General features: G+C 38.0%; 1 protein-coding gene and 1 long non-coding RNA gene across 7 annotated transcripts in view; one reads left to right on the top strand and one right to left on the bottom strand.

The window, feature by feature from the left end:
- LOC309490294 (uncharacterized protein) overlaps window positions 1-21,900 on the bottom strand; it is a 142,155-nt gene that overhangs the window by 56,317 nt on the left and 63,938 nt on the right. For 5 of the 6 annotated variants that reach the window (XM_082159383.1, XM_082159381.1, XM_082159380.1 and 2 more), the window contains exon 2: window positions 17,379-17,417. The exons of the other annotated variant lie outside the window; for it this stretch is intronic. In XM_082159383.1, the coding sequence (XP_082015509.1) occupies window positions 17,379-17,417 (39 nt within the window). The remainder of the gene's footprint in view (window positions 1-17,378; window positions 17,418-21,900) is intronic. 6 annotated transcript variants of the gene reach the window in all.
- The window catches only part of LOC309490298, a 53,153-nt gene that overhangs the window by 8,022 nt on the left and 23,231 nt on the right, over window positions 1-21,900 (top strand). The window lies entirely within an intron of this gene.

The following is a 21,900-nucleotide window of genomic DNA, read 5'->3' as shown; positions in this document are numbered from 1 at the left end:
CGATCTCGCTATATTCAGCTAATGCATGTCTGATCCGTGCTCCCCCTTTACCACCGGCGGGGTTCGAACTCAAACAAAGGAAAACAAGTGAGGTTTGTGCTGGTAACAGGTACCATCTGCGTCTGGTTACCTAGCCGGCAGTGGTGCATGGGAAAAAAGAGGCAGTGCTCCCCTAAAATGAGCTGGCCGGAAGTGGCCCCTGAGCCCCTCAAAGCTACACCAGAACACAATGTCTGGAGGTGTTACTGTCTCCCGTTCTGTGGTGTAAAAGCATGAAACAGGAGCTTTATTTTACACACGTCCTGTAAAACGCAGCTCTTTTAATCTAGCTATAATAAGACCAATGATCTCCAAATGGTTGTGAGTTTAGTTTAGGATTGTAAAAAAAAAAAAAGTTAACATATGGAGACATCGATGGACTGGAATCTTTGTTAAGTATACACAACTAAAACCATAAAAAAATAACAATTGTTAGCTGAAAAAATATATACTATAAAAAATAAAAATAAAAACATATAGTAACACTTTTCTTAAAGCCTTTATGTATAAAGCAGTGCTGTCATTTAACATAAAAAGATTGTAAATGTGTGTGTGTATGTAGGCTATATATATATATATATATATATATACACACACAAATTTTATATGTGATTAATTGCGATTAATCGATTTGACAGCACTAGTATAAAGGTATTCATAATGTACGTTATAATGCATTTTATCTTTTCATAAATAACTTTAACCAAAGTTAAAATGCATTGTAATATTTGCAGAATCCTTGTTACATCTGAAATTGGTTGTTCGTTTTAATGCAACAGGCGTAACAATAAATAGATAAGTATTATAATATATTATAACTGTGGTAACAAATATTATACAGACCATTATAAAGGTCTGTTCACGCTACGTCGTAATTACCGTACCGATTCACATCGTTCACCTCGTTGTATAGCTCGTAATTACAACTTGCAAGCTGGGAATTTTCGGAGAGCTCCTAATTGTACCATGTGACCGTTAATTAATGCATTAAAAATACTTTTATACAGTATTATATATAAAGGCTTTGAGTAAAGTGTTACCAAACTTATTTTATATTTTATTAAATCTTGGTGCCAAAGCAACATTTAATTGTAATTTCATTAAGTTTCTGTACTAAAATAACTAAAACTGAAATAAATATGAATAAAAACATAATATGAAAATGGAAAACATACAAATTAATTCCATCTCAATGACACTGAAACGACACTGATCTTATAGGAGGAAGTATAATACAGTTTCTTAAAATGCTCACTCTAGGTTTGGAACAGAGCAATACTGTACTTTGCCAAACCACTGTTATAACTTTCAATCAGCTTTAACTCTGCCAAAAGACACATACCGTCTTTCAATCAAATAGAAAAAATAAATTTTCTTGGAGCCACTTATTCCTTATTTAGGGAGTAATATCCCAACGCAATGCAATTGGGTAGAAAATAGCACTTCCTAGAGCACGTCTCCATTAAAAGCCATGACCAAAACCATGACTTCCTCCGCTCTAAATTAGTTCCATTCCACTTTTTCCTTAGGATGCTCTTTTTGGAACGCGTCTAGGAATTGGCCAGAGTCTGTGTTTTGGTTTTTGTTGTGCAATGCACTGGAGCTTGAAGGAAGTGTTGAAAATCACTTGATGACTATAAGAGCTCCGCTTCAGAGCCGTTGCCAGCTCTTCCATCATGATTTGGGGAGGAACCTCAGGGATACGGATGCTTAAAGGAGCCCATTACATATTAAAAAGCCAAGACTACCTCTAAACACTCACCCAATCATTATTTATTCCATTCTTGGTCAAATCTCAGTAGGATATTTTCAAGCACTGATGAAATGAATTAGAGATAATGATGAATTCTTTTGATTCAGTGGGGGTCCATGTGAGCGGGGGATGTTTTGAAATCTCAACCACAAAACTCTTTTCGCACAATTCTCGAATGGAATGAATTCATAAAAGTGACAAATTGCATGTGAAGTCACTGAAGAGAAACAGAGGTTGCCATATATAGAGTCGCCTGCATGTAAGCTATCAAGAAAAGGGAACAAATTAGCAAAACAAAATAGCAAACTGGTATTATGCTCTTCTGAATTCAGCCATATGTGTTGCCAGCTATAGTTGTAATCAAAATGATTCAACCCCCATTGCAAATCAGATTTATTGGCAAAATGTACAGACTTTTAACTGCTTGCAATGATAAAATCAAACAAAAGTAATTGAAATAGCTCAACACAATGTTTCAAGTGGTTTCCCCAAATTCAACTGAAAATGCAACTTTTAATAACCTCTGCAGTCTCAAAATTATTCCACCCCCCCGAATGAAATCCCTCACAACAGTACAAATCTGCAAAACAGGTGTTGTCTCAAGCACACCTGATGCAAATAATCAAGGGCGTCATTAGTTACAACAGGTGTGCTTGAGCTAGAACACATGAATACCTGAACTGGCTAGGTTTGTAGAGTGTTGTGTTTGACTGCATGTTAGAAATATGGCAAATTTAAGTTAAAAGAATGGTCCAAAAGGTTAAGAGAAGATATCGTCACCCTTCACAAACAAGGAACATGATACAAAAAGATAGCGAAGGCACTACATTTTTAATTTAGATTCAATAAAGTTGAATTTGGGGAAACCACTTGAAACATTTGTTGTGTTGAGTCATTTCAATTACTTTTGTTTGATTTGTTCATTGCAAACAGCTGAAAGTCTGTACATTTTGCCAATAAACCTGATTCGCAATGGGGGTTGAATAATTTTGATTACAACTGTACATTAGGAAATGTGTGTTGTGATGTTTTGCTGTGGTCAGTTCTATAAGGAATGTCACATGGGGTAAAAATGAGATAATACAATGTTTCAATGCTCAAGTCATTTCCTTAAACACATCACATGAGCTGTGAATGAATGAACCCTGGTAACACAACTTCCTGATGACTAGATAAAGAATTCCAGAGGCTAGAGAAAGAAAACTGTGGCATATTTTCAGAAACCATAAAATGAAACCATAAACCTGATGGCAGAGAGTGTGGAAACTCTTGCAAAGGTGGCAAAAACTGACCTTTAGAAGTCAACAGGTCGATCTGTGTGTGTTTCAATCCACAGATGTTTTCAACCAAATAAATAATCTGTCAAAAACAGGTATTTTTTCCCCATTGGTTGTGCTTGTGGATTTATACACTAATGTTCAAACGTTTAGGGGTGGGTAAAAAAAATTTGACTGAAAGAAATGAATGCTTTAATTTAGAAACTAAGTAACACATTATTTTCAGAAGTAACATTCCCCAAAACTGTTATTCAATATGGAATTAGTATAATTAGAATTAATATGACATTTTCATTGAAAGTATAGGCTAAGTGACAAAAGAGGTTTCTGCTCTATATTTGGTCAGAACCAATCCCTTTTATCTTCAAAGTTTCCTCTTCAAGATAACGCCATGAATCTGAAACAGTTTTTAAAGACTTTTAAAGCTTTGATGTAATTCAGGTGAGATCTGGGACTGACCCGGTGCATAATCTGAACACCTGTAGTTTGTAAAATGGTAAAATGTGAAGGTGACAGGTTAATTAAATACATTTTTGTGTGATAAGTATAAAGATTACCGCTCCGAATCAAACAAGAGGCGTCAATCCTTGAAATACCTAAAAATAACCATTCAGGTTTGGAAAACAAACACAGTAATCATGTACGGTTAAAATCATACAGTCAGGGTGAAAGTTGCTGGACAGATCTGAGGCCAAAAATAGGATTTTCATATTAATGGCAATGAGTGCCAAGCCCTAAAACGCAGAATCTTCCGCATGTCATTTTCCCCCATCAGTTTAAGAGCTGTCATATTTGCCCTTTGCCCTGGGGTTACTGATTTGCAGTTTGCTGCTGGCAAGCACTACAAACAGCAAACCAGCTCCATGACCTCTGATCCCAGAAGGGGTGGGTCCCACATGTGGGTCAATTTATTTTTATATTAAAACAGAAAATGAGAGAGAAATGCTGGTTTGCATAGGTCATGTACTGCAAACACACCGAACCCCTCAACACTGCTTTCTGTCACACACATCAACAGGTTTATGTTGCATCAGAACTACAACAATGACATCAATGTGTTTGACTACCCAGAGGAAAATGTTATTGCTCAGAGTTCACATTTTCAGGAGATTTAAAGGGATAGGTCCAAGAAAAATGAAAATCATTTACTCACCATCATCTCATTCCAAACTCGAATGACTTTCTTTCTTTTGTGGTACATAAAAGAAGATATTTTGAAAATATAGATTTTTTTATCATTTTTTTGTCCATACAATGAAAGTCATTGGGTCCAATCAATGTTGTTTTGGCTCTCACTGATATTCATTACAAGGACAAAAACATTCAAAATATCTTTATTTTATTTTATTTTTTGTATTACACAGAATAAAGAAAAGTGAGTTAATCATGAAAGTTTTTGGTGAACTACCCCTTTTATGGAGTTTTCAGTAATGTATAATGATTTACATGTCAATTTTGTCTTAGATTCTCTTTTAAAATTACTTGACACAAAAGAAACAATTGAATCTTTATATGTCTAAATCTTTATATGGCTCATCATTCTTTATAGAATGATAAAACAATAGATAGAACGATCGATAGATAGATAGAACGATCGATAGAACGATAGACAGAATGATAGAACGATAGATAGATAGAACGATAGATAGATAGATAGAACGATAGATAGATAGATAGATAGAACGATAGATAGATAGATAGAACGATAGATAGATAGATAGAACGATCGATAGAACGATAGACAGAATGATAGAACGATAGATAGATAGAACGATAGATAGATAGATAGATAGAACGATAGATAGATAGATAGAACGATAGATAGATAGAACGATAGATAGAACGATAGAACGATCGATAGAACGATAGACAGAATGATAGAACGATAGATAGATAGAACGATAGATAGATAGATAGAACGATAGATAGATAGATAGATAGAACGATAGATAGATAGATAGAACGATAGATAGATAGATAGATAGAACGATAGATAGATAGATAGAACGATAGAACGATAGAACGATAGATAGATAGATAGAACGATAGATAGAACGATAGATAGATAGATAGATAGAACGATAGATAGATAGATAGATAGAACGATAGATAGATAGATAGATAGAACGATAGATAGATAGATAGAACGATAGATAGAACGATAGATAGATAGATAGATAGAACGATAGATAGATAGATAGAACGATAGAACGATAGAACGATAGATAGATAGATAGAACGATAGATAGAACGATAGATAGATAGATAGATAGAACGATAGATAGATAGATAGATAGAACGATAGATAGATAGATAGATAGAACGATAGATAGATAGATAGAACGATAGATAGAACGATAGATAGATAGATAGATAGAACGATAGATAGATAGATAGAACGATAGAACGATAGAACGATAGATAGATAGATAGAACGATAGATAGAACGATAGATAGATAGATAGATAGATAGATAGATAGATAGATAGATAGAACGATAGATAGATAGATAGAACGATAGATAGATAGATAGATAGATAGATAGATAGATAGATAGATAGATAGATAGATAGATAGAACGATAGATAGATAGATAGAACGATAGATAGATAGATAGAACGATAGATAGATAGATAGATAGATAGAACGATAGAACGATAGATAGAACGATAGATAGAACGATAGATAGAACGATAGAACGATAGATAGAACGATAGAACGATAGATAGATAGATAGATAGATAGATAGATAGATAGATAGATAGATAGATAGATAGATAGATAGATAGATAGATAGATAGATAGATAGATAGATAGATAGATAGATAGATAGATAGATAGATAGATAGATAGATAGATAGATAGATGCACCTCAGACACCATTTACACCTTTTTCTATGACTGGCTTTTCTCTGCATATTAAGGTAGGATAAGAGAATGTAATTTATATATTTTTTAAACTAACAAGTTGAAAGCACTACAGTACAAACACTTAACCTCAGTGATATAATGTATATGGGAAAGTCTCTTGGTCATTATCAGTGTGTTGACTTGGATGAGTACATTAGACTTTAGTCTGGACAAACCATATGAAAATCTGACCATAACTGTGGGTGGGATTCTGATGCAGATGTTGTCTGTAACTGGGTTTTCCACCCGGCAACTGGATAAATCATGAACACCCAGGACTATCATCAAGAAAATCCGCCAGCTGATTTGAGGAGCGATTTAATGGCAGTATGGCACAGTGCACAGCTTGACACTGCAGGGTTCATCAAGTCCATTTCTGAAATGGATAAAACCCTCAAATCAAAAAAGAAATCCAGACCGCACAGACAACTCCCCTATTGTTGCGAAGCAGACGTGTAATCAGTTTTCTTTGGCGTACGTTAAATAAAGTCATAAAGTGGTACTAATGTTTTAATTTAGCACCATGTGTCTGCTGTGTGATGCTCATCCCTGCGTCCCGCTGACCCTCATCTTCAGAGACCAACAGTTGCTATATGGCTGGACCGGAGAGACCAAATAAAATGGAAGAGATGGTAGAAGAGATGGAAAAAATGAGAGGAAGGAGGGGTGGGAGACGGGGCAGGTGGCAGAAGCAAAGATGTGGACAAGAAAAGCGGACGAAACTCTTCCTTTAAGAATTGCTAACAACATTTTTCTCTTTTAAACTCGCCACACTGTTCAACAAAGTACCCTAAATAGCAAAAATGAAGTAAAGGAGTGAGAGTGAAAGATAGAGAGAAAACGAGAGAATCAGCTCATCTGAGACTGTGCTGGACTCAACAAGTTAGCGATTACTGATTAGCCAGTTCAGGCCAGCGGGGAGGCTTGTCTGTCCTTGGCTTGGGAAAACAACATGAAAGGATGCCGGCTGTTTTGTGCGGGTGACTTGAAAGCGCAGTGGCTATCAGAGACATTAGCCTTATCAATGGCTGGTGCTTTAGAGCTGAGCTATATGAAGCAACAAGGGCACGTCTCCAGCGAGGAGATAACTAGCACATACCTCCGGCCCTATTTGCATGCACCCGGGTAACAGGAGGGATGGGACAGGGAGGGAAGTGGTTTAAAATAATTATTTAATGAGACTTTGAATTTGAAAAATCAGCCAGAACTAGGCTCTGGTGCCAGACGTACCCCAAATGCCCATTTTGGTGGCATGGCCAGGGAGGTTGGCACGCAACTGGCAAAGCTATGGCTTCCAGATCCATAACATCTGCTGGGCCGAGCTGTCCTTGCTCGGGTGGGACGGATCAAGAGAATTGCAACTTTTGAGGTCAATAAGTGTGAAATAAACTTGGGTGAGGCAGGCTATTAAAATAAGAGTTTGACTAGGCTTTATGAGCAAGAGAAGTCAATGTCTTTTTTATTAACAGTCACTTAAAAAAAAAAATATATAAAAAAATTATGATGGCTGATTATGTAAAGTGTTAAAAGGTTAGTTCATTTACTCAATGATTAACCTGAATTTAATCAAAACCAAGAGGGAAATGTCATTTAAATACGAAAGGTTCTTTGAAAAAAATTGCAAAAAAGGTCCATTGTCAATAGAGTAGAGATATATGCACTGCTGCAAACCAAGCAACATTCTGTTGGTCAGCGTGGAGAATTCACATTAACAACTTCGAACTTGAGGAGTGAAATCTGCATGGCAAACATTTTCACTCTCACATGAAACATGCGTTCCCATTGGAATGACTAGATTTACCTTTGTGAAATTTTGCTGAGCAATGGTAAATGTGACCACACCTTAAAGGTGCTGTATGTAACTTTTTCACTCTACTAAAGCATAAAAATACCATAATATGTTTGCATAATATGAGGAAACATGCTAAGTTCACATACTCGTTTCTCTGAAAAACACTTCTACAGCCAGTTATTTTACTTTGAAAGGTGCGTTTCCAGGCTGGAATGTTTGTTTTGTTTTGGTCTGTGATACTGCATGTTGCCAATTTTCATTGTCCATTGCACTCGTTCCTGTTGCATGTGCTCAAACTGGCAACCCGTGTCAGCGCTGTTGAGTCAGAGGAGGAGGGAGCGGGAGCGGTAGAAACAACGATCTCTGATATTTTGAATTGGACTGCAGTACCGATTTCGACCACTAGATTGAAACTACAGACTGTATTCTTACAGACTGCACCTTTAAGGCTTTCAAGCTTCAAAAAGGAAACAAAGGCAACATTAAAATACCATAAAAGTGGTACATATGACTTGTGTGCTTTATAACAGGTCTTCTGAAGTCCTATAACCGTAATTTAAAGTGAAAATTAAAATCTGCCCCTCTGAGACTAGATCATTGAGTTAAACTTGATTCATAAATTAATCATTCAGGATGGGTTTGAGAACTGGATTGACTAATTCAATGAAAACATCTGACTGAAAAGAAAGATTGGTTCTAGATGGTGCTTTTGTGTCATTTTTGAAGTTGAAATCCCTTGACTAGTTTCATGGAAAATAGCAACCAGCACAGTCATTAAAATGCCTGTATTTGTGCTATACTAAAAAAATAAGTCATACAGGTTTGGAATGACATGAGGGTAAGTAAAGAATTCATTAGAGTATTAGTAGACTGTTAGTTTAGGGTTAGGACAAGGGTTCGGGTTGGTAGAATACGTTACATGTTACAAGTTACTTATAGTCAGTAGAGTTGTACAAAAAATACTGACTTCGGTACCAAGTCGATACTGAAATTTTAAAATTGTGACGCTTTGAACGCTGTTGAGCGGAATCGTAAACACCTCTGATTGGCCATTGTGTTCATTGTACTCATCCGCTTATCGGATATGTCTGTGATTGGCTACGATGATCAACGCACGGGAGCGTTTGAGAGCACACGGAAGTGTTGGAATGTGTTTTAAAAAACGGGAGCAGGAGCAGTTTGCTGATAGACGCCTGCTTTCAAACGCTCCCGTCTGTATCTGTGTAAGCGCTCGGTGAAGAGCATCACTGATGTATATTTACAACATATTTTTGAAGCGCTGATCATTGCAGCCAATAACAGTCATATCCGAAGAGCGCGTGAGTTAAATGGGCAATCAGAGGTGTTTACGATTGCGCTCAACAGTGCTCAAAGCGTCATATTTTTTTCATTTCAGTACCGACTTGGTACCGAAGTCGGTACTTTTTGACAACTCTAATAGTCAGAAGAATGCCTGTTGGGGGACCATCAAAATAAAGTAGCAGACAGTCTACTCTCTAGTGACTGGCCATTGAAATGTAGTTTCAAAGTTACTTATAATTAGTAGAATGTCTAAAGTGGACTATCGAAATAAAATGTTACCTTAAACCACAGTGAGTTATCAGAGGATTTTGGTCACCAACACCTTAACTCACCTGTGCACACTGACACACAAGAAGCTTTCATTAAACATTAGGCTGACTCCCAGTGGATGACTGCAGTTTGTACAAACATCTAGGGCAAAGTGCATCCTCTCTGTGTCCTACTACTCTTGGCCCTTTCGTACTTTTCCACAGGCTCAGCTGAAAGTCTGGCGCACCTTCAGAAGGACAAAGGTTTCCCACAAGAAAAACACACCGGGCCTTACAGTGTCACCCTCTCTTTCATTGTGCCTGGTTACACAACGCTAAACTAATCAATCTTAGCTCTGACTCCCGAAAAGTAAATACCCTGGGCTGGACTGACATCATTTTTGCCTATGGCACAACAAAAACACTACTTAGAAATAAAATAAACCAGTCTTGTGAGAACTTCAATCCTTCTTGTGTGACCTTTCACCTCCACTAGTCCAATTAATGCTCTGGAATATACTCGCTTGGAGCAATTTCGTTACTCATCCTGAGGTTAAACACAGTTCACAAACCTTACATCGCGCTCTGAAGTGGAGCATCTGAATTGCGTTGTGGGATATGCTTCTGTGTGGTGGTACGGTAAGAATTACCAGTCTCTGAAAATATATAATAGTCATAGCAGGAAATTGTATTAGTTCAAAGTCCTCAGCCACAGCGAGGAAAAACCTCATCCCTGCATTTGTCCCTGTCATCGACACAAAGGGAACCACATTTTAACTGGTGATAGTGAGAACGCAAGCGTTCTGTCAGGTCTTATTCGTTCAAGACGCGCACGCTTCGTGTGCTTTGCGTGCATTGGCCGCACGTTAATAGGTTGCAAATGGAGCCCATATCAACTGCCATAGTCACATATGACTCCCATGCATCCCGATCAACAGGCTACAGAGGGTCCGGTCAATTAGTAACTAGCAAGGAAAATAAATTGTGGTTTGTGAAGGCTTCCTCGCAGGACAACTTTAACAGATTGACTTAGTAAATGGATCCACACTCAACAAAAACAGCCATTCTCTAACTGCTGATAATAATCTGGCTTTATTTAAACTAGTAAGTGGTGGACTACGTGTGTATACGTGCAGGAGTGTGTGGAAGTAATAGAGATAGTATTTTAAGGCAGACCAGGTCTTGACTCAATCAAACTGGTCTGTTAATTCATGCAAGCATCGATCCACATCTTTCAGACATGCAATCATGTGCAATCTATCAATCATGACCATATTCTACATTCCTTAATACAATACCTAAATCAGAATCAGAAAGATGTTTCTGATTCTAAACTTGGCAACTACCTACTAACTATTAAAAAGCAATCAGGAGTTTGAGTCAAAAGTCGTAGTTATATTTAGTTAACAGTGAGAATTGGACCCTAATCTAAAGTGTGACCTAAATAATCAATATAATAATAAAGTATTTTATAAATAATACATTAATAAATAAAACAATTATTGTAAAAGGTGTGTTTACACAGAAAGGTTTAATGGATTTGTAAAGGTGGCATGAATGCAAATCCAATAATTGTCCTTAACTAAATACTTAACAACAAAATAAACAAAATATCTGGTATTATATTTCTACCGACAAAAAAACCCCCAAAATGTGTATCTTTAACTATGCATTGTCATATGAACAACCAGTCAGTAATTACACTGATTGAAGTTTAAGAATTCATAATTTGATCCACTAAATGAACTGGCTCAAAAGAGTCATACGGTTGGGAGTTGGACTACACTGGTTGTGTTGATGAATTAATGTTTTTGATTTAATAAACAAAGAGCCATATAATTTGAGTAATTTGTTCTGGAATCGGACTACGTTATTAACGCTGTATGTTTTTGATTCACGAAAAAGAACCTAAATAATGAACCAAATTAAAATACTAATGTCCGCACCTAACCGTGATTGACCTTTCCGATTTTTCTGAGGACTATTATCTGAATTCACAGGCTTCACTAGTCCCGTTTCTGACAGGCTGTAATGTGATACAGAGGTATTTCAGCCATGGGAGAAGCCTTCAAAGGTGGTTCGCTCTGGCATCAACAACTCATTTGGCTGCCTTTGTCACTTTATGAACAGAAACAGCAAATTTTATTTGGCACGTGAAAACTGTTAATAAGTTGCAGAGAAATTTGTTTTAAGATTTTCTCCTTAATGCAAAACAGACACTCCGCTGCAGTGTCTATTTTTCATTTTCTTATACGGCATTCCTGCAAAATAACAAGTTTGCATTTTATTATTGAACATTTTAAGACACCATATCAATATAAAATCTAGTACTGCGTGCATTTCTATTCTGTTCAAGTACAAAGTATAGGCTATGCGTCACATAGCCTTTCAAAGTATACAATGCTGATGATGAAATATTGTGCTGTACATGTAGGCTACCCTAGTGTACGAAACCAAAGTATACTTTGGGCTTAACAAGGATATACACTGTACGTTTATTTTTCAAAGATGTAAATAAAACCAAAGATTATTGCAATATGTTTTACAAGAAAATACTTTTTCTTACTTGTTTTTCAATTTTATTTAGCAATTTCTGAGTGAAAATTGTTTCTACACCAACTTTTTTTTCAGCATTTTTTTTGTACATTTTATACATAAATTGTGCTGAAGTGGTGTTTTTTTTATACGGTTTTTTTTTTTCATAATTAACAACACTAAATTAACATTTTAAATGGAAAGGCCTTAAAATAATACAACTATTAAGGACTAACTTGACAAGAGTTTTACCACATTTGAAACTTGAGGTGTCAACAAAAAGCGCAGCAGGCCCAATGTGTGCATCAAATATTTTGCGTCTTTTTAATATCATATTTTGGTTCCCTCATGCTTCTATATCTGCACTGTGCATGTTTTTAGCTCATCCTATTGCCCATAGACCTGTAATTTGAATGTACTTAAAATGCAGCCGCCACAAAGCAGATCGGCACTGTGGTTCACTGAGGCTTCAGATCCACTAGAGACGAAGCAGCATGGGAAGACAACAAGAGCCATAAGCTCCAAATTATTGTAATTATCATATGCTTCGGGAATTTCCTGTACCAGATAATGGGGTATTCGAATGTCATATGTAAAGCGTTATAAATGTGGAATTGTTTCATATAGTCTCTGATGGGCCCAAGACAGACAAACTCTGTGCTCCAGAACTCTGAGCTGCAGTTAAATTCACACATGTCCTTGTGTGCTAACTATAGGAGTGGTGGTCATCGAAGGATTACAGAGCTGAGACTTCAAACGCTCTTTAAAAGGAAGAAAACTAACATGACTGCTACCATTAAAGGGCAGATGCTGAAGCTACTGTACAACTTTCCAAAACCAAACTCTAAAAATTGTTTAACTAATGTATATTTATACATACATATACATACATATACATGTACATACAGTATATACATACATATATATATATATATATATATATATATATATATATATATATACATATATATATATATATACACAATACATACGCCAATACGCTGCAGTGAGTATTTAAGACATACTGCTGCTGCACAAATAGCATACATCAATTACCCATAGCAGATGTATACAGGTGGAGCTGGGGAAGGTGGAGGGTTATGAATTCTGAAAGCGTGCTGCAAACTGCTATACTGAATGGTGAGCAGCAAGTTCATTGGCTGCAGATGCAACATGAACCAATCAGCTTGCATTATGGACACATCAGCCTGCGCCATCTAGTGTTTCATGACAGAACTAGGCATATGTGTTTATATACACACATTACTCTAGCTAGGGTATTGTTGGGAGAGAGATGATGATGATGATGGCATGGCTAGATTGTTAAAGGGATGGTTCGCCCAAAAAAGAACATTCTGTCATAATTTTCTCACCCTCATGTTGTTATAAAACCCGTAAGACTTTCGTTCATATTCTGAACACAAATGAAGATATTTTTAATGAAATCTGAGCGATTTCAGTCCTTCCATTGACAGCTATGCAACTACCACTTTGATGCTTACAAAAAAGTTCATAAAGAGATCGTAAAAAAACGAATGCATATGAATTAAGCGGCTTAGCCCAAATTTTCTGAAGAGACACGATCACTTTATATGATGAACAGATTGAATTGAAGTCTTGTGCACAAACCGATAAGCTAATAAGCTACTCTAAGCAAAGATCAGTGCTAAAATAAATGTAGAAATCTTCTTGTGTATGCGTTTTCTTAGCGTATGAGAAACTAAATTATTCTATACGGTCCGTTTGAAGATGTATAGATCTTTGTACAGCAAAGGCTATGAACTATGCAAACATTCAAGATGCCTAGATTGGCCGATGAGGAATGAAGCGAAGGCAGTGTTTTACATTACAGGAGTCCTTGGAGGTAACTAAATATGTCTGCATTTATGCAGGAAGCATGAAAAGAAAACAGCAGCAATGCTCGCATACAATCCACAATTTTCAAAATGTCAACCCACACATGAAAATACTTTTCAACACACATGACGTCAGATTATAAACGCTGACTTTTTGGCCTATAAGCAGCACCAGTCCCCCCTCCACGGCTCTGACAAGCACCCTGAAGTAGGTGAAGATCAAACACCCCAGCCTGGGGTAAATTATATCAGATTCCACTTTGTTACGAAGGCCTGCGTTCGCTTTCCGACATTTACAGTCGGGCCGAACCTCGCGGAGGCCCCTCGGATCTTTTTCTCTCTAAATCCCGACAGCCGCTTACGCTTGAGTCAGGAGGGGGGGAAAGGAAGAAAGAAAACGCAGACCATCTGACTTGCATTGCTCAGCTCGGCGTGTGTGTTCCGTTCAGCCACTGGTATTTGGATGAGGCGTACAGCGCAGTTACCAGAGCCCTGCTCCGAAACGTGTATGATGTCATTGAGGTTCAATCATTACAGGCTGCAGATGAGGCTGTTCTGGATGGGCCGGGTCAGTTCCCACGCTTGTTTGGCAGAGATCAGCTCCTGCAGCCATAATGTGAAGAAGCTTCTGGACAAGATTAAAAATGGAAGCGAAACACAAAAAAAAAAACAGAGAGTGAGGATCTCCCTCGTAAGACTTCCTTTTTTGTGTGCTCACTCGTTCTGAATGGCTCTTATGTTGCATTCCATATCAGTGAGTCTGCCCAAGAGGCCCCACTTGCGGGAGTCTCTTGTTCGATAAAGTCAAAGAAGTTCAATAAAATACAGTACAGTAAAATGCACTAATGCCAGAAAGCAGTCTCTGCTAATTCTTCATTTTAAAGTATTAACGTTGAAGGCATGTGTCTTCGTGTGTGGTGATGCGACATGAAGAAACCTCAATATCAAACCAGCAAAACCTGTAGTCCTATATATAAAGCATCGCCCTAACAACATCAACATTTTTCCTTGCATCCAAATACGTTTATTTACATAGTATATAGTATTGGAAAAGTTGGAATATGAAGTATTCATAAAACAGTAGCCAGAAAAGGCAGGGAACAGCAACATTTCCAATGACAACATGGTGGATTTATAATACTGTAGGTTACTTGAAGATTTTGAATTTCAGAATTGAACATGCCTTTTTTAATGTATTCATTTAGCAGATGTTTTGATCCAAAAAGTCATAAAATGGTAATTTTAACTAGAAAAGCAAAGTTTGTAAAAAAAAATAGTTATACAGTTTAAAAAGCCTAGAAGGTAGAATGACAGAACGATAGAATATGATAGATATAACGATAGATGGATAGATGGAACAATGGATAGAAGGAACGATGGATAGATGGAACGGTATATGGAACGATAGATGGATAGATAGATAGAACGACAGACAGACAGACAGACATCTACACTGACAGGCACATCAGTTTCAGGGCATCAGGGTCACCAAGCTGGCATCTCAGCTCTGGCACAAGCAGATACCCATGAGGGTGAAGCACTAGCACTGGTAGCGTAGGGGGTGGCAGACAGACAGGGGCCTACCAAACAGCTTGCGACCATAACTCACAGTGGCTGGAGAACAATGAATATAATTATTGAAAAGAACGCAGTCCAATTCTGAGAGTCCCGCCCCATCAAGTCTGTTTACTCGCGAGGGGGTTCGTGGCAGGGCACTGACCTCCCTAACGCCAGCGGTCCTTTAGAAGCGGTCGGTTGTCATGGTTTTCCTCCATCATGGATGACAAGTGTCCAGCTGGAAGGGCTTTCTGGGCCATTGATTACTCGACTGTATTCTGCAGATCTGCCCAAGCAAGTCAGAACAGCGGGACGAGGGGGGCGCAACGTGAAAATAAACCCTAGAGTGTGACGGATAGGTTTTCTGAAGGTTACAATACTGAGGTAATATGGAAAGATTCTCCAGGGCTTGAACAATAATAAGTGGTGAATCACTGCTTTCATGGACCATTAGGAAGGAATTCCTTTTTTACTGCTTTTTTGGCGGCTGAGAACCCCAGACAACTGTTTGGGAGGGTTTTAGCGGGCCGCCTTTCAGCAGGTAGGCGGGGCTAGCGGCGCATTACCTGTGTAGCCAAAACTCTTGAGGTTTCTTGCAGGTGCCGTGACGCTCCTGAGGGAAAGAAACTGCTATGGATTCCAGCTGAAGAAACAGCTCCAGTTCAGTGCTATATCTCGCATGGTAGTCATATTCAAAGGGCAAAGGGGGGACCGTTTCCGCTGTGCTGATACCCAGTACAGTACTCTTATTCTGCAGATGAATAGACCTTGAAGTGTGTTGAAGAGTCTCGCTACTAACAACAAATAATAGGCAGCTTATGTGAGAGTGGCTGTGTCAAGTGCCACACAGAGTCGAGTCGGCAACCGAGGGGCGCCTGCTGCACTTTTTCACCAGTTTTTGAATCGGGTTTATTCGAGAGACTCGCTTGCTGTGTGTGCAGCAGGGTATGGTGTGGGTGTACAGAAGCACAGAGCTCTTCTGTATTGTGTTGCGCAGAAGAAGGTGGAGCGGGAGGAGGCGGGGTGCGTGGTTCGGGCTTGATGTAGGGGGTGTGAGCGGTGCCAGAGAGCTCAGAAACTGCAGGGAACTCCCTCCAGATCCCAGCTGCCCAGGTCTGGCTGCAAGCTGCAAGCAAGTGCCAGGCTTCTTTCGGCCTTCCTGGAGGAGTTCCAGTCTGCATGGGAGGAGGAGAAGGAGGAGACCGAGAAAATGCCAAAAATAATGTCTGGGCCTATATAAAGTTAATCCCATGGGTCAGACAATGCTGAGTCATAAAGAAAGGAAACACTCAGGGAAGTTTTTATAGAGGACCTGATTTCATTTGCCTTCAAGAGAAACAAAGATCATATTACAATGCATAATCTGCTATACCTGCTATTTTTCCAAATTAAGTCAGAATGGAAGGAAACTCCTACAGGTCTAGAGCATCAGCACTACATGTTCTCAAAATTAACTAGTCGGTGGGCTTCCTGAAGGTTTTCCTAGGGGGGGGGTTTACATCAAACACTATTCGTCAAAGAATCACGAAAAAAATGCATCATGGTTTTCACAAAAATATTAAGCAGCAACTGTTTTCAACATTGATGATATTAAGGAATGTTTCATGAGCACCAAATCAGCCCATTAGAATGATTTCCGAAGGATCATGTGAGACTGAAGACTGGCTTAATGATTTACAACTAATCGAATACTCAACCATCATGACTCATCCCTATATTGGTCCATATTATAATGGTATGACTGAATCAGAAGATTCTGGCTTTTCTACAACAGAGTAAAGTTTATCTAGAACAATTTAATGCATTATTTGTCTAACAATCATGGGATTGAGTTTATTTTGCAGATAATTATGGCTTTTGTTGAGCTGATGGTCAGGATAAGCACGTGTTACGAGCCATTAACTTGTGCGCTTGTTCTGGCAGCGGCTGTGGAGCATACGTCAAAAACGGTGATAGTGCACAGTAAACTATAACACAAGGGGATTCCACACATTGGGGGTAGGTACACAAAAGGTTTTACAAATATTAAATATAAATACATTTTAACACTTTACAATAAAGATAAAGGAATAGGTCACACAAAAATGAAAATTATCATATTTTACTCACCTTAAATGTCGTTGCAAACCTGTATAACCTTTCATTTTTCTGTGGAGCACAAAGAAAGACATCTTTCATTTTTTTGTCCATACAATGAAAAGTCAGTGGGGTCCAATTTTGATTAATGGACAAAAACATACTTATTTTATATTCCACAGAGGAAAATATAACATCATACAGTTTTGGAATAACATGAGGGTGAGTAAATGACTATCTCTTTAAAATTGTTAACATTAGTTAATACATTAACTATAATTTCTTTTCTTTTTTTACAGTATTAATTAATCTAGGTTAATTGATAAAAATGCTATTGTTCACTGTTCATTCATATTTGTTCATAGTAAAATAACTCATGTTGATTTGGTCAATGTATATGTAGGAATTACGATGAAACCCAGATAAAAATGCTGATATAAAATTGCTCATTGTTAGTCCACTGATGCTCAAGATTGAAATTTGTGTTATGCAAATAGTTTTTGCAATAATATCTATATTTCTTGACTTCCTTTATGTCGGGTACAGTACATTGATCGTTCATGTGAGTGATAACGGTGCATCATTTTAACAAGAAAAAAATCCAGTCTCGCACGAGAACTCCTATCTCACACGTGATCTTACGTTATCTCCTGTATCAATTCTCACGTGTTTGGTTATGAAACCTTCTTATTGAAATGTGTAATGTGTGACCCCCTTTTTTTTTTGATCCGTCAATAATAATGTGCAACTAAATGCTGTGTGAAAAGTGAGAAGAACAGCAATCCGATGACTTTGACAATCGTGCAGTGTGTACCATTAGTGAACTGAGTGCAAAAACAATGCAAAAAAAAACATCAAACACACTATTAGCAGAAGCAATTCATTCTAAGTGACTCTCCTCAGAAACTAATCCAAACCAGAATCCAGAATCAAAGTATTTATTTCCCTTTCCTGAAGAGTTGCTATTTCTGAGGGACAAGTTTCTTTCTTGGGCATGTGGCAAAGATATTGTTATTAACATACCACCCTTTCCTTTTGTGTCTGAAATATATCTGATAAGAATAGCCCAGGCTGATGCCGCTGGAATCCCCCCATGACTCCGGAACGACTTGGGCGGTGATCGTGCCACTTGGCAGAATGGATCACTTTCCCAGAGCTCCACAGAGGATGCCTTTCCTTTGGAAACCAGGTAATTCTCGCCTGGAATGAAACAATTGACCCGTGTGTCATCCAGGCGTGACCACACTTTAGCATTGTTCCTGAAATAAGATATATTTGTCCCTTTAGAATGCGCACGATCAGACTCAATCCTATTGAGCCTCGTGCGCTCTTGTTATTCTACATGCCACACACTTCCCCTCTATTGATGAACATGTTTCCACAATGTCTTCCTGACTCGTCTGTGGCGTTCAGGGACATCTAATGTACACCGTCAAACACCTGGATTACATGAATCATGTTCCAAACAGACCAAATGACGGATAGAAATGCTGATGTAGCTCACTTAATAACAAACAGTGCAAAATATCTGTGGAAATGACTTTTTCATTTGTCTCAATCCCTGACTCAATTGAGTATATCCAAATATGATTTTTTTTTTTTTACCCAGGCTCACTCAAAAAAAATGTGCCAGTGGCATCATTCCTGCAAAATGTTTCACTTTCAAAGTGCACTAAAAGCGTGTTCAGTTTTATCAGAAACAGATGTATGTGAATCTGGCCGTTTTATTACATTGTTTGTTGTACGTATCACTGCAGTTGAGTAGCGCTAAAAGATTTAAGCTCAAACACATTCTAAACCAAACCGATAGTGTTAACATTAGCAAACGTGAGATAAAAACGCATTTGCTCATGCAACCAAGCCATTTTAGCCTGCTTTTAGGAATCTTTGAGCTCTTTTATAATTACCTGCTTTTCATGGGACTCATATCCAAGCGTTCCGCTTGGCAAATGCAATGCTGTACTAGGTGAACTTCAGAGCAAGTTTACTACATCAGAAAAGTCTGCAAAAGGAGATGCTTATGTGATGCAAATGTAATAAATGGTAAAAGTGTTTGAAGGTCATATTATCATATTTTTGCACAGTTCCTTGCACAATACTTAGCATTCATTTAATCGATAATCTGCCCCTGTAATCATAATTTGCGTGAAAAGAATTAGTGTTTTACATGCCACAAAATTTCAGCTGGATATTGCAGTGAATTGTATGTATAGTATGTTTCTGGAGTTTTGCAACAATGTAGGTAGAGGCACATTTTTCCAATGAGCCTATGTTGAAATTGTTTTCTCTCTCTACATATGATGCAGATCTGTATTTCTGGATGAAAAACATTTTCATTTGCAGCATGGCCTATGGGCAGACTTTGGTCCAAGTGAAATGGTACTCTTTGCTAGTTCACACAGTTAAACAGAAGGTTACGATTTGACTGGTGATCAGAGGAGAGACTGAATACTTGTGTACTTATATATCAAGGTTCTGGTCACACACCCTACACCAAGACCATTTTTCCTGTGCTGCAGTTCCTGGTGATGGTGGTGATAAATGTTCCAACACACAGGAGCATGGAAAAACTCATTTCCTCCTTGGCTCAAAAGCGCCAAGCCCCCAGAGACCCATCAAGGCAGACCAGTGTGAACACAGGGGCACGAGAGGGAGAAAGAAAAGATAACCTAATCTTTTTGCTCTTCCAGATGAAGCCATCGTGAAACCATTCAATCACGTGCAAACGCCACCATATTGAAGACATCAAAAACTTCTACAAGACACTATAAACTCTAAAATTACCGCCTTTGGCGAACTGGAGCATATTCCCAAGCTTTGTAGTCCTTGCTAGCAATTAGCAGAGCTGTGCTGTTAATAGCCTCTGAGGTGTACGCTCCCTTCAGACCCTGCTTTGTTTTCCCATTCACCACATTGTTCAAGAACGTTACCTCGCTACACCGGCCCCTTTGAGCAGGACTCACCAGAGAGAGCCCACTCTAATGCTGGCACTGATGCAGGAACGCTGACAAATAGCATTTACCTCAAGCTCTCCTGCTAACATGCTGAGAGCTGCTGTTTGTCTAGATAACATGACAGAGGAGGAAGGAGAAACGGTAAGCATGCGAGCCAACTGGACATGAAGAAATATTCTAGTATTACTTTGTTAAAGTATTTCGCATATGGTGGTCGAGAAGAGGACCTCTCTGCGTCTTATATAATATGTAATATTATGTATAGTTTAATATGTAATAGTTTTACAGTTTATCTGATGTGAAGACTGTTTAATTCGCCTGACTTATACATCTTTCATGTGCGAATTCTGATAATAAAAAGTTGTTTTTGTCATATTTAATTTAATTTAATTTAATACGATAAAATAAAAAAATAGTGCCATTATGATGTAACTGAAATATGAACTGAAAATCAATAAAATAAAATAATAATGTAAATAAAACTGATGTGCAAGAAAACTGATATAAACCCCCCAAAATTGATTTTAAAATAAAAATGAAATAAAATAAAATGAATAAAATGTGCTATTATAATTATCCATTATCCATAAACCATTATAGTAAAGAGTACATTGGTACTGCCATGGTAAATGTGAAAACAAAACATTGTGATATCATGATGGAAATAAATGTGCAAAAAAACTGATATATATAAAAAAAGTATATTTAATAAAAAAATTAAAATAAAATAAATATTATGGTATAAATAAAACATATATGTGCAACAAAAATAAGTAAATAAATCAAATCAAATCAAATGCAATTTAGTATCACTGTGGTACCATAAAAAAATAAGGCAATACCATGATTAGTGGTAATTTCCCTCTTTATTTAAAGGTTAATCTAAGGTTAATCTAAAACATCACACGAACAGCTTGAACACGATCAAGGAATCTGAAAACCCAGAGAACTCCATTCACATTATTGGATAAACATTATGCTTCCAGAGGCGGTGAGTCACAGCAGCGTCCCCTTATGATGTGGTCTCCTTTCCTGTCCGCTCGTATCCCAGTGCCGACTGCTGTGCCGTCCCTGGTGGTGTTTCTCGTAGGAGCTCAGCGTGCCGCACGTTTGTGACTCATCACAAATTGTTGGTGTGGCGGGGCACAACAGAGCCCTGCGGGGTGTCATAAGTGGCCCGTGCGTATAACAAGCTTCAGATAATGATAGAGTTCACTGCAGTCTGTAGCACACATGGCCTCTTAACCTCTCCCGGTTATTTTGGATAAAGATCATGTTTAGCATTTTCTTCCTAAACCACAAGCTCAATGGAGCTTTTAATACGTGATATGATAGGATGTTGACGAGTTGTTAGTAACTCACGAGGAAGTGATTGTGAGGTTTCGTTTGAAGTACGTACAGTACTTCACTTTGAATATTCACACTGTCTTAAAACTGATCCCTGGTTGTGAAAACTCAGTGACAGCCTCTACAAACCAACAAGAGGGGGGAACAACATCCACTGCGTTCCTCACAGGACTTCCCAGAGAGATTTCAGGGGTATACGGTTACAGAGTGGGGCGTAAACAGAGGAATGTTGCTCAGAAACAGCTGGAAAAGAG

Source organism: Leuciscus leuciscus, assembly GCF_965113295.1.
Source record: "Leuciscus leuciscus genome assembly, chromosome: 25".
Classification (NCBI taxonomy): domain Eukaryota; kingdom Metazoa; phylum Chordata; class Actinopteri; order Cypriniformes; family Leuciscidae; genus Leuciscus; species Leuciscus leuciscus.
This window is presented reverse-complemented; position numbering and strand designations above follow the sequence as displayed.